The 17,729-nt window shown below is 44.3% G+C and overlaps 1 protein-coding gene and 1 pseudogene across 1 annotated transcript in view; both read right to left on the bottom strand.

The window, feature by feature from the left end:
- Positions 1-17,729, bottom strand: part of LOC126493398 (uncharacterized) — a 150,821-nt gene that overhangs the window by 89,817 nt on the left and 43,275 nt on the right. The window contains exons 3-4 of the mRNA XM_050130391.1: positions 17,397-17,464; positions 1,106-1,263 (exon numbers count right to left, since the gene is read on the bottom strand). Of these exons, the coding sequence (XP_049986348.1) occupies positions 1,106-1,263; positions 17,397-17,464 (226 nt within the window). The remainder of the gene's footprint in view (positions 1-1,105; positions 1,264-17,396; positions 17,465-17,729) is intronic.
- LOC126493418 (ras-related protein Rab-18-like) lies at positions 3,502-15,884 on the bottom strand (annotated as a pseudogene).

Here is a 17,729-nt window from a genome sequence, read left to right on the forward strand (position 1 = left end):
TTTATTTTGCCTGACTGCAGGGTTCCTGAGATAACACCCACTTCCTGATGTCATAATCATTAGTCCTGCCATTCTCAAGATTCACCACTAGGTGGCCACATTTCCTTTTCTTGCGCAGCAAAAAATGGGGGAAGGGCGCAGCACATTCTAGAAAGCAGGTTCTGAAGTGGTCCTTGGATTTATGACTCCGTCATCATCCCCAAACCATCTTTTCAGACCCCAAATTCGGGAGGGAGGGGAAGGGCATTGGGGAAAGTACCTGAAAGGCTGTGAGAAATGAGATTAGGAGACACTAATGGATATCCCACCTGTCTGATCTGTCACCCCCACCATTTTTCGCATCTCCACTCACAGTCTGGTGCCCACTCCCATGGCCACACACCTCCAGAAATCCACGCCATTTTCTTGTTCCTCTTTCCTCAAGCCTCTGGTCTACAGATGCTCACTGTGGCCTGTCAGAACACGCCAGACCTACCGCGCAGACAGGAGACTTTGCCATCAAGCAGGAGCCTGTGGGAAGGGACAGCACCCAGGGCGCAGGGTACAAGGGTCCCTCTCCGGAAACAGATGAGCGCCCTGGTAGCCTAGGCAACTCACCACCCCCACCAGCTGAGCTGGCCCCAGAGATGGACACCAGCCCCGCACCCACACCCGCGGGCTCCCGCCCCCACACCCGCGGGCTCCCGCCCCCACACCCGCGGGCTCCCGCCCCCCTCCCCCAACTCCCGCAGCAGCCTCTCCAGAGCCCGTGGGGTCCGGGGCGATCCCCTACCCCAATATCGCACCGTTATTTTTCCCACACCTGCCTATTCGGTAATCTCTGCAGGGTCCAGACACCGTGGAGGGCGGGGCACGAGCCCTGGGAAGCCAACTGCTAGGCTGTCTACCCCGCCAGCCTCCAGACCCTCACAGCAAGCCGCTCCAGCCGCCCCCTAGGCCCGCAGCCTGAGCGGGGTTCCCGCTTCCTCCTCCCACCTAGGATCTCCGGGAACCGCGCACCACTCCGGGGAGCCCCCGCGACCCGCTCGCCCCCACTGCACTGTCAGGGCCGGGCGGTGGTCCGCAGAGCGCGGCCGCCCCGAGCCCTCGACACACCCCCACTTGCCTGGCCAGGCGCACGGCCCAGGTCTGCGGGCTTCGCCGCGTCCCCCGTCTGCTCGTCTGCTCTCGGCTGTGCTCAGTCCTCCGCAGCTCCTCTCTCTCTGGGCTCTCGGCGCTTTGCGCGCGAGTGGAATGGCAGAGACGCGTCCCGCCCCCACGCCTCTGCAGCAAACGGGCAGGGGCTGTTGCGCAGGATGCGGCAGGCACAGCTCGCCTCGAGGGTGTCGGGAAGGGGGCGGAGGGATATGGCGCACGGGCTCGACGCCCCCTCCCTGGCCCACCGTAGTTCCGACTCCGAGAGGGCGGGGCAGCACGCAGCCCAGCTCCCCTGGGGAGGGGGTGGGTCGCACAGTGAGCTCCTGCAGCCCCCTGCTCACCCTAACCAGAGACCACCACCACTTTTCTGGTGCCACTCCAGGGTGGGGGATGCCTGAGAGCTAGGGTCTATGAGGGCTTTGGAGTGGGGGGCTATAAGAAAGGATGTCTGGAGTTGGGGAGCAAGAGGAAGCAGCGGAGGGATACTGAGTGCTCCTGCACTCCAACAGGGAGCTGGACAGTTCCTGTCCCTCCCAGCACTCCACTTAGGCTGTGCTTCAGTTCCNCTGGAGTTGGGGAGCAGGAGGCAGCGGAGGGATACTGAGTGGGCCCCTAGGTACATCAGCACTTCAAAACGAGGCTGGACATTGCCTGCCCCTCCCTGCTTCCCCCCTCTACCCACTCATATGACGCCAGTGGAAGTGGGGGGGGGGGGACTCAGTACTGCAGCCTGAGAGGGGACAGGTGACCTAGCAACAGACAGCCAGTAGGTTGTTCCTGTTGGTTCTCCCATGTTTTTCTCACTGGTTCATGCAGCCATGAAGAGGAGGGGGGGCTCTTCTGTCTCTAAGAGATCTGAAGTGGGGGCTTCTGTTACATCTCCCCCTCCTCAACTACCCCATTCTAAAGGGAAGACCACACTATGCCTGGCCTTCTAAATCGACCACCGGTTTGCACCAACAGATAATTCTTTCTGTCACAGTGTGTGTGTTTGTGTGTGGTGTATATGTGTGTGGTGTATTTGTGTGTGTGGGGAGTGTGGGGGGGGTGCCTGGGGAGGTGGGTGGCGCATGCGCCTGTTAAAGTGTGCTTTTCATTCTACCTTTGTGGGGAAAACGCAGTTGCATTAAGCACACACTGAAGCTGTTGGACTTGTCCATTTAGAAATTCATTTAAGCAGCTACCCAGTGTTTCACAGAGCCACAACCCGAAGTCCATACCCAGGATACGTAAACATGTTATTGGATCAAGGAGAATTGAGGTTCAGGTAGAACTAAGGTTGTTAACAGTGGAATTTAGCAAAAAATTATGCTAGATCATTCTAGCTAATGTAACTGCAAGGGTACTTAGGTATGACGGGCAAAGGCCTAAGAGTTTATGTCTCAGGAAAGCAGCACTGGTAAAGCAAAACAAAACCATTGTTGCCTTTGAAGAGGGAAAGAAGCCAGAACCCATGGAATGCAGGTTGTCCGCAGAAGCTATAAAAGATATTCTTCCATAGACATCCCTGAAAGAAAGGAGCTGTTTGATTTAGTATAGTAAGGCCCTTTCTGCATCCAAGGCTATATAATATTGTCTGTCTCATTTTAAGCCACTAAATTTATAGTGATTGTGATAGCAGGAACAAAATATATACGCCATCCTTATTCATAATGTCCAACACCCCCCTCCCCTTAACTGTCTTTACTGCGCATCAATGCCCTGGAAGAATTCCCATTATGTCTGACTTTTCATGGGCATTAACACCAATCCTGTTTCACAAAGATAACTAAAATAACCCCAGTACAAAATTGGCTCACATAGGTGTAGGTTTATTGTCCTTTCTTGTTGCTGTGGTGCTCCTGAGGATTGAACTCAAGTTCTTGAGCATGCTAGATAAGCAATCTGGCAGTGAGTTCTATCCATAGCACTGCTTAAACATTGTACTGGGAAATGGGTCTCAGCAAGTTGCCCAGGCTGACCTTAGGTTTACCATGCAGCCCAAGCTATCCTCAGACTTACAATTCTGTTTCAGATGTCAGAGGGGATTATATGTGTGAGCAACCATGCCCCTAACCCCAAGTACCAGTATCTTTTTACCCATTTACTTACTGATAGGATTGGTTCTAGCAAAAGTTGAAAATCTGTTGGATAATCTCCTGTCAATTCATTTACAAACTAAAGCCATTGAATGGCTAACAATTATTGATCTTAAAAGGGCCCTATGGAAAGCCTTTTATGTATTGATCTATTGATTCAATATCATCTTGAACTAAGATGCTGACCTATATTATGAGTGCTAGACATGATTTACTTCCTCCAAAAATACATTCAAGTCCAACGTCCAACAATGTTCTACCATCCAGCATCTTTATTTTCTGTGCAACCTGGACTTGTCTGTGAAATATAAAATTCAGAAACAAGTTACAAGCATTAACCCTGGGACAAAGAGGCAGCTGTGCTCCCTTCCAGCACCTCCCTCACTTTTCTCTTCCTCGTCTCCTTTGCCTCTTGTGTTTGCTCATGAACTTGCACAGTGGCATATTTACTGCCATTATGGCTCACAGTATCTCCTCTTGTACCTCTCAAGGAACTGCTTCTAAAGACTGAGGTCAACTTGCTGCCCTACTGACCTCCAAGTCCCCCAGTTAAGCCTTCTTTAACAAACTCTCTTTTAGATTAGATTGGGCCAAGTTCTGTGTGTTCTTAAAATGGATTTTTCTTTACCTGGACTCCAGAAGCTTCATGCTACAGTTAGATTTATGGATATTCCCCAAAATTCTGTGTATTCCTTTTCATTTATCTTGATAGGTGGGCACTGAGAAGTTTTGTTCTGCTGTGTGTGCCATGATCTTGCTGCAGTCACTGGATCATGGACTAAAACCCCCCCAAAATGTGAGCCAAAATCCCTTTTCTCTCTTTTTTTTTTTTGGTTTTTTTCCAAGACAGAGTTTCTCTGTGGCTTTGGAGCCTGTCCTGGAACTAGCTCTTGTAGTCCAGACTGGTCTCGAACTCACAGAGATCCGCCTGCCTCTGCCTCCCTAGTGCTGGGATTAAAGGCGTGCGCCACCACTGCCCGGCGCCCCTTTTCTCTTTATAAGTTGATTACCATAGGTACTTTCTTATACTGATGAACAGCTAATCTATTGTACACAGGAAATGGAATCTCTCTAGTCAAGACAAAGTAAATAAAATTGAGTGAAATACCCCCCAAAATATGTACTTCTAATGCGGGAAAGAGATGCTCTGGGCAGTATCTTGGACTGTTTCTACTACTTGAGATGGTACATTTACAGAACTGGGAGAGGCCACATCTAGGAATATTTTCAGGTTATATCAAATCAGGTTATATACATACCTATAACCTCAGAACTTGGGGTAGAGGGCAGAGACAGTAGAATCACCACAAGTTCAATGTTCAAGACCAGTCTGACCAGCCAAGGTTACATAGTACGATTTTCTATCTCAAATAATAGACAGAGAAGGAGAATAAGAAGAAAAATGGTGGGCTGGAGAGATGGCTCAGTGATTAAGAGCACTGTCTGCTCTTCCAAAGGTCCTGAGTTCAATTCCCAGCAACCACATGGTGGCTCACAACCATCTGTAATGAGGTCTGGTGCCGTCTTCTGGCCTGTAGACATACACACAGAATATTGTATCCATAATGAATAAATAAATTTTTTTAAAAAAAGAAAAATGGTGTGAATTGGGAAAAAAGAGCTAGGAACAATGTCCTTAGGCCATGGTTTATCTTCAGGAAGTACAGCTGCTCTAACAGCAACACTGTAATTAGGAATTTTCTTTGTCCTGTGTTCAGCACATGTCCTCCACTATGCATTTGTCATAACAAAGGCATGTTTCTAAGTGATCTCAGAAGCAATTATTTCCAAATAAACTTTAAAGCACACCACTGTGTTACTGACATAAGGACAAAGTGTGTCCTACACAAAGGAAAACATCCTATTATCCAACATGGCTTAAAGTTTTGGCTATTACTTAGTTTTGACACCATCTAGATTCTGTATAGGGTGTTGTTTGGGGAAATGCAAGGGAACAGATGGAGACACTTAAGCGCCTGGCAATATAAAGCTAAGAATGGCAGCAGCAGCTGCAAGAACCATGGCAAAAATCACTGAAATTCTGAACATGGGAAATACTCCTTGAAACGTTTACAATTATAGGAGCTGAGGAGGGGAGTTAACCAGCTTTGTGTGGACAAGATATTGTAAATGCACACATTTAAAGAAAGTAATATAAATGAATGGAATGCCAAACTTTACGTCTCAAAATATAAAGCGTGAGAAGTCAGTCCATATTCCTGTTTTGTTTTTGTGGTTTTTTTTGGGGGGGGGTGTTTCTTATTACCTAACCTCATCATGACCTCCATTAGTCCAGAAAAATGGGGAAAGGCAGGAAAATAGAAGTAATTCTCTTTCTTAAATCCTTGGTTAGGAAATGCTCACACCATTTCCACCCACATTCCTAGTACTACCCTTCCCAACTTCATGTCACATATATCATATTTCCCTCTTTTCAGTTCTCCCGAAGCCTTTCATTTTTCTCATGTTCACCCTTCTAGTTTCTTGTCCTCCACACATACTCTCTCCAAACGTATATACGTGCAAAGAAAGAAACTGAAATCTGGAATCCACACAGTAGCAAAAATATTCAGTATTTGTCTCGAAATAATCCAATTTTAAAAGACAACGTGTAGGCCAGTAAAGTATCAGGAAGTAGGACACCTGCTCGCCCTTAGGCTGCAGGACTTAGGTTCAGTACTTGCAAGCCACCTGGTGGAGGGAGATCACCAATTATGACAAGCTGGGCTCTAATTTTCACTGAAAAAAAAAATAGCCCCTACAGGCGCAGGTGTTTGAATGCTTAGGGAATGGCACTGTTTGAAAGGATTAGGAAGTGTGCCCTTGTTGAAGGAAGTATGTCACTGGGTGAGCTTTGAGGTTTCGGAAAGCCAAACCAGGCCCAGTGGCTTTCTTCCTACTGCTGGTGGATCTGGATCTAGAACTCTCTCCTACTTTCCAGCATCTTGTCTGCCCATGTGTCACCATGCTCTCTGCCATGATGATAATGGAGTAAACCTAATAAACTGTAAGTTAACCGCAATCAAAGATTTTCCTTTACAAAAGTTGCCATGCTCATGGTGTCTCTTCACAGCAAGAACACCAAGACATTCACATATCTGTCATAGAAGGGTTCTCTCTCTCTCTCTCTCTCTCTCTCTCTCTCTCTCTCTCTCTCTCTCTCACACACACACACACACACACACACACACACATGCATGCACACACACAAAGACAATATGCTATTTGAATCCAATTATATGACATATTGAAATGGTAAAACTATGGAGACAGAAACAAGTTAGTGCTTAGGGTTGGAGGTGTACCTCAGTCAGTAGAGTGCTTGCTAGCATGCAAGACATCCTCAGTTCAAGTCCAAACACTTCAAGAGACTAGTTTTCCAGGCATGGTAATACATGTCTGTAATACCAGCAGGAGCAGAAGGATCACTCCAAATTCTAGGCCAGCTTGGCCTACAAAGCAATTTCCATTATAGCCATATCTAGGTAGTTAGGACTTGTCTCAAAACAATGTACAAATTAAGTGGTTTCCAGGGTTGAGTTAGAGAAAGATGACAGAAGTATTTTAGATAGAGCAGTGCATGATATTTTGCATGATATTATGATGGCAGACACGTCACTATATTATATATCTGAGTCCCAATATAAATTCCATGAGTAAGTCCCGAGATAAAGAGTAGAGTTTGTGTGATGATGCTGTGTCAACATAGATTCATCAGTTGTAACAAATGCACCACCTGCAGAACTGTTGTTGGCAGTTGTGGAAGAATATGCACAGAGATACAAGGTATATGGATATTTCCATTCTTTCCATTAACTTCCACTATGAATATAAAACTTGTCTTAAAAATAATTTTGAAATAGCCTCCTCTCTATCAAAATAGTCCCATCAGTATTGAAACATGCTATACTGTCTCCCATTTTGAAAATAAAACTCCCCTATGCCCATACCATTCCATAGCTAGTGTCCCATTCCTCCTCTTTTGCTACAAATAAGCTAGCATAGGTGTCTGTACTGAACGTCCTGATGCGATCTTCTTTCTTTTGAAACCACTCCACTCCTTAATCTCCAACATCCAATGACATTTCACTACTTCACTATAGTTTATTTCATCTCGACTGCCAATGGTCTTTATGTTGGGAAAGTGAAAAGGTTTCTGGACCTATCATCATAGAGGTCATATAATTTATCATCTGAATCATGACTCTAATGAGAGTAAAAAGTGTATTGTCAATCAAGTCTTGTGAAACCAACATAAACTAGGATTGTCCTGAGAACCTAAAGTTATTTGGCCTCTTTACTAATCACTTGTGTTGGGTGTCACTGACATTGCATCTTTGAAACACCTTCATTTAATTTCCAAGAGAGCTAAGGTTTCTCATACATTTCTATCTTATTGGCTACTGCTCACCACACCAGCTTCTTAGCTTTCTTTGGCTTTGCTAGTTCATTCACATATTATGTATTGCAACACTGAAATGTCCCAAAGTTCGTTCTTTGAATGTCTTCCCTTAGTGCCCAACATCATTTATATTCCTTAGTCATCACATCCATTCTTATAGCTTTAAACATTCTGTCTTTACTTTGGTGCTTCCTAAATTTCTATGCCTAGTTTGGATCTCTCTCAAAAATCTGAGAAGCATATGTCCAATTGCTCACTTTCAATCTACATGTAGATAGCTAAAAGGCATCTCAAACTGAGTAAGTTCTGAACTAAGCCCCTGGTCTCCTCTCCAACATCTGTTCCTGCCAATCTTCACCCATATCACTAAGCGTTCTTTATTCAGAGCCACTCATCATCTGAATTACTGATTTCCCTTTCTACTTTATGTTCAATCCACTTACAAAAGCCATTTGCTTTACCTCCAAAACACATCTAAAAAGTGCCTACTACCAACCATTATCCACAACCAACTCCTCATCCAAAACCACTATTATCAATGTGTGGGGCACTGTTGTTTTATAATTTACAAGTAAGTCTCTGAATTTCCATTCATGTTTCCCTAAAGTACATTATTTTTTTTCACACAGTAGCAAGGATCATTCATTAAAAAATGTATGTCAGATTACAGTGATCCATTTGTCAAAACCTTCTAATGGTTTTCAACAAGCCTCAGAACAAAATCCCAACTCCTTTTTACAGTGAGTCTCTACCTCACATGGGTTGTCTCTCATCTCAAACACTAAAATAAGCTCTGTTCACTGTTTCTTTGCTGTCTTCATATTTTTCTATAGTGCTGGGGACTGAATCCAAAGTTTTATACATGTTAAGTAGTCAGCTCTACCATTTGCCAGCCACACCAGTAAATACAATTCTCTATTTTAGCCACACCAATTATGTCCCTGTTTTTAAAAGCAACCCAAGAAGTCCATTTGTTCCTTCTCAGGCTTAGATTACTCACCACACAGAGTCCTGTCTCACTCTTTCATTTCATCTCATGCATTTTACTTATAGAGAACTTCTCTGACTATCTCATCTAAAATAATATTCCTACATTCTAACACTCACTAGCCTCATACACTATGATTTGTTCCTATCAGTTATTATCATCTATTCAATTTTCTCTCATACATTACATCCCGGCTACAGCCTCCTCTCGGCCCACTCCTCTCAGTTCTCCCTTCAGATCTACTGCTCCTCGATTTCCCTTCAGACAAGAGCAGGCTCTCCAGGGATACATCGAGGGTGTCCCTGCATGGAGGCCCAGAGAGGCCATTGCATGAAGCTGTGAAGGTGAAGCCTGGATTTCACTGGCGGCCACAGGATGTTGAGGATGAGATGCAGAGTCATGGATACTTGTCAAGGAGAGCTGCTAACAGGGTGTGGAACTAGGTCTAGAGAGAGAAGTGTGTTGCACTAACAAAGATGATGGAGTTGAAGATCTGAAGACTGTTTTGACATCGGACATGGAGACACAGAGTGGAGTTTGTCCTGCTGAGTTTTGGTCTTACATTGGTCTGGTATTTTCTCACTATTCCCCCCTTTCTTCCCTTTTGGAATGGTAATGTATATTGCATGTCATTGTATGTTGAAAGCATGTGATCTGCTTGTTCATTTTGATTTTAGAGAAAGTTACAGCTAAGAGATTGCCATGAGTATCAGAGAGTTTGAACTTTGGACTTTTAAACAGTATTGAGACTGTTACAGACTATGGGGACTTTTGAAGTTGGACTGAATGGATATTTGCATTATGATATGGTGATGTAGGTGGGTCTTCTATCTATCTGTTGCTTTCATTGGTTAAATAATAAAGAAAACTGCTTAGCCTGATATGTCAGAATATAGGTAGGCGGGGAAGACAGAACAGAATGCTGGGAAGAAGGCAATGAGGCAGACGCCATAGCTCTCCTCTCTAAGATGGACACAGGTTAGAATCTTCCTAGTAAGCCACCACCTCGTGGTGCTACACACATTAATAGAAATGGGTTAATCAAGATGTGAGAGTTAGCCAATAAGAGGCTACAGATAACGGGCCAGGCAGTGTTTAAGTGAATACAATTTGTGTGTTGTTATTTCGGTTGTAAAGCTAGCCGTGCAGGAGCCAGGCAGGAACACAGCCCTCAGTTCCTTCTACAATTGGCGCTCCAACGTGATGGACTAAATCCACTTAAAAACCTGAGAGGACTTTAAAAAAAGGGAGTGAGAGTTTAACACAGCTGTTTGCTAGGATGTGCCATAGAGAGATTTCCTGTTTCAGCAATAGCGGCAGAAAAAAGGCCGAGTCGTTTTAAAACGTGGCTTCCTGGGGCTGTACCGCCAGTGCAAACTCTTGGCTTTAAAGCATTTCAATGGCTTTTATGAGACTGGATGTGTGTGTGACTGCTCGGGATCAGAAGAAAGTACTCTGAGACCATGCCTGCACTCCCCACCTGGGAAGACTGTGGGATCAGGCTTAGGCAGACTACAGGAGAGCATGGCAGATTCCTGCCGCCACACAGAGAGATGTTTCCAGGCTGTGCAGTGCTCTGCCTGTCAGATTTGGCTGTAACTTGGATGAAAAGAGTTTCTGTGCCACAAGCTTACTCTCAGAATTAAAGTGCTGAGTGCGGCTCCTACCTGGCAGCCCCAGAGCTAGTAGAAAATGGTATGTCCTCCATTTTGAAATTGGTGAGAGGTAGAGGCAACATCCAGAGCAGCCCGCGGCTCTGCAGCTCAGAGGTGGCTCTGCAGCTCAGAGGCACAACTGATTCAGCCACAAGCTGCTCTGCCCACAGTACCTGTTTTGACCTAGGAATGTCACAGTTTAGATTCTTAAGTGCTTAGTGATTTAAAACTGCAAAACAAAAATGCTCCTGGATAGTAAGAAAATTACAGATTCAAAATAGGACAGATTCAGACATAAAAGACCTCTAAGTGGATCACAATGTTGGATGAGTGTACATAGGCTTGGAAGAGAGAAGAAAAAGAATATAGAGAATAAAGTTAATGTCTTTAAAAAAAAAGGGTAAAGTCTTTAAAGAGACAGAGTAAAGACAGTTATAGACTAAAAGAAATAAATAAAAATAAGCTACCTAAAAATGGAAAATTCACAGAGAGTTTGGATTCTGTATATTGTATTTTCTTTGAACTTTTTGACTGTGAAGGAACTAAATACAGAGAGACATTTCATTAAATGGGCTGCTAAGCTGAACCTGCGTGTATGTTCTAAAGGTATCATGACTTCCAAATTTGGGTCTAAGGATATGATGCTTTGGAGAGGGTCTTCTTTTGTTTTCACAGAGGATGAGACCCTGTGGGTTGCTTCTATCCCAATATGGTATGATAGACCACGCCCTCCTGAAAGGTTGCTGTGAACACCTTCAAAAAACTACTTCACTCACTGCCGACTGAGATAAACCTGGCAAACAGGTTACACATTGAAAGATCTGATTAACAGAGCCCCCATTCAGCACGAAGCAGTTCGGAGAAAAATAACTACGTCCATATTCCCAAATATTGTTTATAAATGTTCTTTTACCTTTAAAGGGGGAAATGATATAGATATGAATAATTTACATTGGTATAAATTTTACTCTATTGATATAAATTTAAGGTCAATTTTGTTATATGTATATATGTTTCTGCTCTTGATTGAGGTATTGTGATTGTGTAGTTCATTTAAAAATGTAATGTATAATTAGGAAATATAAGTTGTTAATGGATAATCATCAATAATAAGCTTGTAGTCATGTTAGATTTTCTAGATCTATAGAGAATATTTTAGTTATATAAGCATTCTTCATATCTTTCAAAAACTACAGAATATGGCATTTAATGTTTTAATAATTTAGGGCTTTTCATGACAATGAGACATGTCTGCTCCTGACAGCACCAATCTACTTCAAGAGGAAGATGGAGCCGGGCGGTGGTGGCACACGCCTTTAATCCCAGCACTCGGGAGGCAGAACGAGGCCAGCCTGGTCTACAAGAGCTAGTTCCAGGACAGGAACCAAAAGCTACAGAGAAACCCTGTCTCGAAAAATCCCCCTCCCCCCCAAAAAAAGAGGAAGATGGGCATCGAAGAGGCTCCTTATGGAGTTGGTTAGCCATTTGGGCAAGAAACTGCCCTTGCCTGGATTGTTGGATAAACTGGACACAAAGAACCCACAGAAAGAGGACTGCTGAACTTGCCTAAAGGTGAGATGATCTTTCAGGGTTCCTGACTCATGAAAGAGTCTGTGAGCATTCTGCAGGACACAGAAAAAAGTGACTGAACTGTCTTTGAATTTTCCTGCTTCATGGAAATGTCTGCTGGAATCTATGGGCCTGTAGGCTGAAGATGGATGCCCCAATGGTACAAAAGAACTTTGAGTGACTGTCCAGGCACTGAGTTGTCTCTATCATTTCTAGAGTTTTGGAAGTTGCTTACTTCTTGTTTGCTTAGGTAATATTATATCCTTCTGGAGTCTTTGATGAAGTTGAAGAATGGTTAGTTATAGTTTTCCTTAGTTATGATAAAAGATAAAATATAAATATTGTAACTGTAATTCTTGCTTGATAACTGTTTTGTTATATGTAATTTTACTATGTTAAAGTAAAAGCCTTTCTTTTTTGTTTAAACAGAAAAAGGGGAAATGATGTAGGTGGGTCTTCTGTCTATGTGTTGCTCTCATTGATTAATTAATAAAGAAACTGCTTGGCCTGATAGGTCAGAACACAGGTGGGTGGAGTAGACAGAACAGAATGCTGGGAAGAAGGAAAGTGAGTCAGATGCCATAGCTCTCCTCTCTAAGATGGACACAGATTAGAATCTTCCTGGTAAGCCACCACCTCGTGGTGCTACACACATTAATAGAAATAGGTTAATCAGGATGTGAGAGTTAGCCAGTAGGAGGCTAGAGCTAATGGGCCAAGCAGTGTTTAAATGAATACAATTTTGTGTTGTTATTTCAGGGCATAAGCTAGCCAGGTGGCTGGGAGTCGGGTGGCAGGAATGCAGCCTGCAGCTCCTTCTACAATATGGCTACAAGCTTATGGGAGCCAGGAATGGAATGTCGTAGTTTGAATAGGAATGGCCTCTGTAGGCTTAAATGATTGAATGCTTGGTCATTAGGGAGTGCAGCTACATAAGAGGGAATAGGAGTTGGAGGGAGTGTGGAGTGGGCGTGGCCTTGTTATTGGAAGTGTGTCATTGGTGAGGGTGGGCTTTGAAGTTTGATTGCCAGGTCCAGTGGCAATCACTCCTCCTGAAGTCTGTGGATCCAGATGGAGAAGTCTCATCTTCTCCAGCATGTCAGTATATATGCTGCCATGCTCCCTGCCATGAAGAAAATGGACTAAACCTGTGAAGCTGCAAGCAAGCCCTAATCAAAGACTTTCTTTTATAAGAACTGCCATGGTCATGCTGTCTCTTCACAGCAATAGAACACTGCCTAGACATATTAGGTACTTGTTGCAATAAAAGATCATCAGAACAGCATTTTCCCACATCAGAATCTAGAGCCATATGCCTTTCTCTAACTATTGTCATTTAGTGTTTTTCTTTCCCATCTTCAATACACAGATATAGTCTTCTTAATATCAAGTAGCTGTTTCCAGAAGCCATAAGATATGTATAGTCATAAATATTACACAAGCTACAGTTGAGGCACCTAGATAAACAAAAGATGTTGATTTTAAAAGTATTACAACACACCATTCATGCTCCTCTGAAACCCCAATGAGGAAGAAAGCCTTATTGGGATTCTGTTAGGTGACAACTAAACTTTCCCATCATGGATCATGAATCCAATGTGTGCATCTCAGGATTAAATTTCGGGTTAATTGAGCTAATCACTGAAGGAAAACAACACCAACCTGCCTTAGCCTACGTGCCTCAGATTGGCAAAAGACTCCTGTGGGGCAGTCTGGGTCCTCATGATCCAGCCCACCTGAAGCATCCACAGGCCTGTCCAGGAGGGGCCATTATGATGAGCAAGCATGTGGTGGAGAAACGGGAGAGAAAGAGAGGCAGAATGGTTCATATGCTGTGGTAAGAGGCAGGTCTAAAGAAGCCAGGATTGTGAGAAATCGGCTGATGCTGATGGCCTGCTTGCCACTTGGGACCAGAGTGATGCCTGGGCCTGAGCTGCTGCCTACAGCCATATCTGGGTCTCTGACAGCCAAGGTCTATGCTGACATCCATGACCCATGTTGCCACACCAAGGCCACGGGGATGCCCCAGGATCTGGGCCACCACCTGGATCATTTTGGGGTCATGATACTACTGGGGCCATCTTGATCTGAGTGGTCTGTGTTGCCACTGTGAGGGGGCACAGGATGACATGGGTTGATATACATGCCTCTGGCTCCTGATCCCACTGAAGGCCATGCAAATACTTGGGGTCTGGGCCGTTATCTGGGGCCATGCTGGTGTCCAAGGGCCATGCCAATCTGAGTGACCTACACTGCCACCTGAGGCCATGGTATCATCTGGGCCCAGGCTGCTGCCATGGGCCCATGGTCCAGCGGCAGCCAGGGTCTGGGTTGATGTCTATAGCTACTGTTGCCACGTGCGGCTGTGTGATGCCTGGGGTCTGGACAGCCACCTGAGATCATGCTGGTGTCTGAGGGCCTTGCTGCTGCTGGGGCCTTACTGATATGGGTGGCTTGTGCTGGCACTGGAGCCATGGTGACACCCGGGCCAAAGGTCCCGGATATATGGGTCCATGTTCTTGCTGAAGGTGGGATCTGTGATGATGTTCATGGCCCATGTTACCACCGGGGTTAATAAGAACCATTCCTGTTGAAATCTGAGAGGCCTGCTGAGCTGGTTCAGTCTCTCACAGGCCCTGTCCCTCCCTAGACCCTGCAGCAGGAGAGCTGCCTTCCCCCAACCCCAGAGCTGGCCCACGGCACTACACTTGGGAGAGTCAGATGGCCCCACCCTTCACCAAAGGCATGGATCTTGAAGGGGTGGCTCTGCCCCTCACCTGAGGGAGGCACTCTCAGTGGTGTGACTGACCAGATCAGCTACCACCCAGACCCACATCCTGGGCCTTGGGTCGCCCCCCCCCAAGCATCTACCCCATCTGTGACCTGCTGGAGTACACAAAGGAAGCTGGTCCTGCAGGGCAATAACAACAGGATCTCCATGACTCAGGGCAAGAACAGGATATCCAAGAGGAGTTTTGGTGAGGGTCCAGTGATGATGGTTTTCCAGGGACCTGGAACCAGACCAATGACTCATTGCAATGCACATTTTGTGGGTGGGGCTGACTGAAGAAAAGGGTGTACTGCGTGGCATGTCACAGCTCCCAATGCCACTAGGATGAAGGAAGAGGGGTTGGAAAGACAGAGGAGCAAGGTGAAGATTTTGTTGTTTTGTTTTTAATTTGGAGGGGTCTTGCTGCAGGGGTGGGGGATGCATATGGAGGGACTGGGAGGTGAGTGGGATTGGGATGCATGATGTGAAATTCTCAAAGGATCAATAAAGAAGTATGTTTTCAAAAATCTACAGATGGAAGACTTTGTATGCTTACCATAACACTTCATCTGAGAAAGCTATTGAATGGGTTTTCTCCAAAATACTCATTGCCATGACAAAAACAATTATGTGCAAACTTCAAGGCCTCTAATTAGCAGTTAAGAGTCTATACAAAGAGATGTCACTACCTGACTAAATGTTTGAGAGATGGAATTCCCAGAGTTTATTACACAAAAGAGTAATAACACAGGCTCCTTTTCCTTGTGTGTCAGCTTCATTTCTTTGTTCTGGGCCTCACCTTCCCACAGCCCAGGTGTCTAAGGGATCTATTCAACAAGTTCCTCAAAGACACATTGAAGAGTCACAAGTTTTTAGCCTCACCTCTATAAATAACATGGAATGCTTTTATGCAGATTTCAGGCCTTCATTTCTATCCAAGATTTTTTTTATTAATTTTATTCCCAACCTGCATGTTAACAATATCATTTTGTGTATCCAACTACCCACTTTAACGAAGGTGTCTTTTCTTGTGATGTCATACACTAATATACCACCTTGTGTACCACTATAATAGCCGGGAGTCAATGTTCTAAAACTCTAGTGGCTAGCAGTTTCCCATGTTGTAAATTTAGCCTTATTTCTATCTACTGAAATGGTCTTTAAGGTCAACACCTATTGTTGCTACAGGTTCTGGATCAGAAGTATCATCTGTGAGGTTCAGTACCAGGCTGGATTTGCCCACCCAACTCTTGCCAATGGTGAGGGTCTTCAGCGTGATCAGTGTTCAATGTGCACTCATTCCAGTCTGACCCCAGCTAGGCTCCTGTGCTCAGCCCTTCATGAGGATGGTCCATGCCTGCACTGATGCTTTCTTTTTTAGATTTAAATTGGTTCAGAGCAATCTACTCACTTTTCTCTATTTGTATTTGTATGTATTTCAATTAAAATGGAAGGGACAAAAAGAGAGCATGATACTTTCACTAATTATACATCTAGTTTATTTTCAATTCACACTTGATGAAAATGTTGGGATTTAGTTTGGGGCTCCTTTTTTTTTTTTTTTACTTTTTAGACAGTGTCTCCCTGTGGAATTAGTCTGGTTCAAAGTGATGGTCCTCATGCCTCAGTTTCACAAGTGCTGGGAATGCACTATATATGAACAGGTCTGGCTTGTTTATTTCATAGACAAAAATCCTAACGTATTATCATATACAACATTTTACTTTGAGGTATGTATACATTGTGGAATGGTTAAATTCAGTTAGTCTTCAAAAACTTGTCTTTTTCTGATTAGAACCAGACATAGATCTCATTCTTTTTTAGCATTTTTCGAGTATACAATATTATTATTAGCTATAGTTACCATGAGGAACAACTGATCCCTTGAACTTATTTTTCCTATCTAACCAAATATTTATAACTTTTGACCAAGTACTTGTAGCCATCCTTCAACTCCTTCTGTGAATTTAGCTCTATTACATTCTACATAAGAGTGGGAGCATACATTATCCATCTTCCTTTGCCTGCTTGTTTCCTCCAGGTTCACACATAATATCCTCCAGCCTCAGCCACATTGTCTCAAATGGAAGGATTCTTTCTTCACACAATAGTGAAGAGAATTTCTCTGTTCATGAGTTGTTAGACTGCATTTGTTTCTAAATCTGAACTTCACTGCGCAGTGCTGCACTGAGTATTGAAGTGCAGATATCTTTGTAGCATACTGCTTTCATTTCCTTTGGATATTGTTGTCTAGCAATTCCTCTGGGATTAAACTGCCCAACTTGAAGGAAAGCTCCTTAAGACATGGGAATTTTAAAGGAGGTGAAACAACTGGATGTTCTAAGGCGGGTATGGGAATCATCCTGTCCTTCAGCGAAGCTCCCAGAGCACAGGAAGAACACAATTTAGACGACCTGGAAAGTCCCTGATACTAAGCAGTCACTAGCTCTCAATCCCATTCCCAAGCATATACAAGCTGGAAGGACTACTGAGAGATACTCTCAGACCAGACAAGTCACTTAAAAGACACAGAGAAGTCGAGCTGCCTGGAAGAGGCAGACCAGCCACGGTGCTTGGAAGACTCAAAGAACAGCCAGATTGCTTTGAAGAGGGTCAGAGTACCTGAGCTGCCTGGAAAGGACTCTCTCCAATTTGTGCTGCCAGCAGCTGTGTACTGTGCTTCAGATTTCTTAATTTTGTAAGTCGCTATGTTGGATGGATTTTGGTGATACAGCTGTTTTCTGTAACCCCTCACCCACATTCTTGAAAGTAACCCCAATAAAATTAATTGGCTCACCAAGGTGGACTTTATATCCTTACTTTGATCTGTCGTCCGTTCCCATTTGTTCACATCTCCCCAGAAATCTGTCACACAACAGATACACCCACATGTGAGTTGTTGGATCATATTTTATCTTTCAAGTGATCTGTTTCATTTTCTATGTTATATTCACTTACTTCCTCAACAACCATGTAAAAAAAGCTTCCCTTTTCTTTATATCCTCATCAAGTCTAGTTATCTCTTCTCCCTCCTCCTTCCCCAACCCTTCTGTCTCTGTCTGCTCTCTCTCTCTCTCTCTCTCTCTCTCTCTCTCTCTCTCTCTCTCTCTCTCTCTCTCTCTCTCCCCCT

This window comes from Alexandromys fortis, unplaced genomic scaffold, assembly GCF_014885135.2.
Source record: "Alexandromys fortis isolate MF-2015 unplaced genomic scaffold, M_Fortis_MF-2015_v1.1 scaffold_331, whole genome shotgun sequence".
NCBI lineage: Eukaryota > Metazoa > Chordata > Mammalia > Rodentia > Cricetidae > Alexandromys > Alexandromys fortis.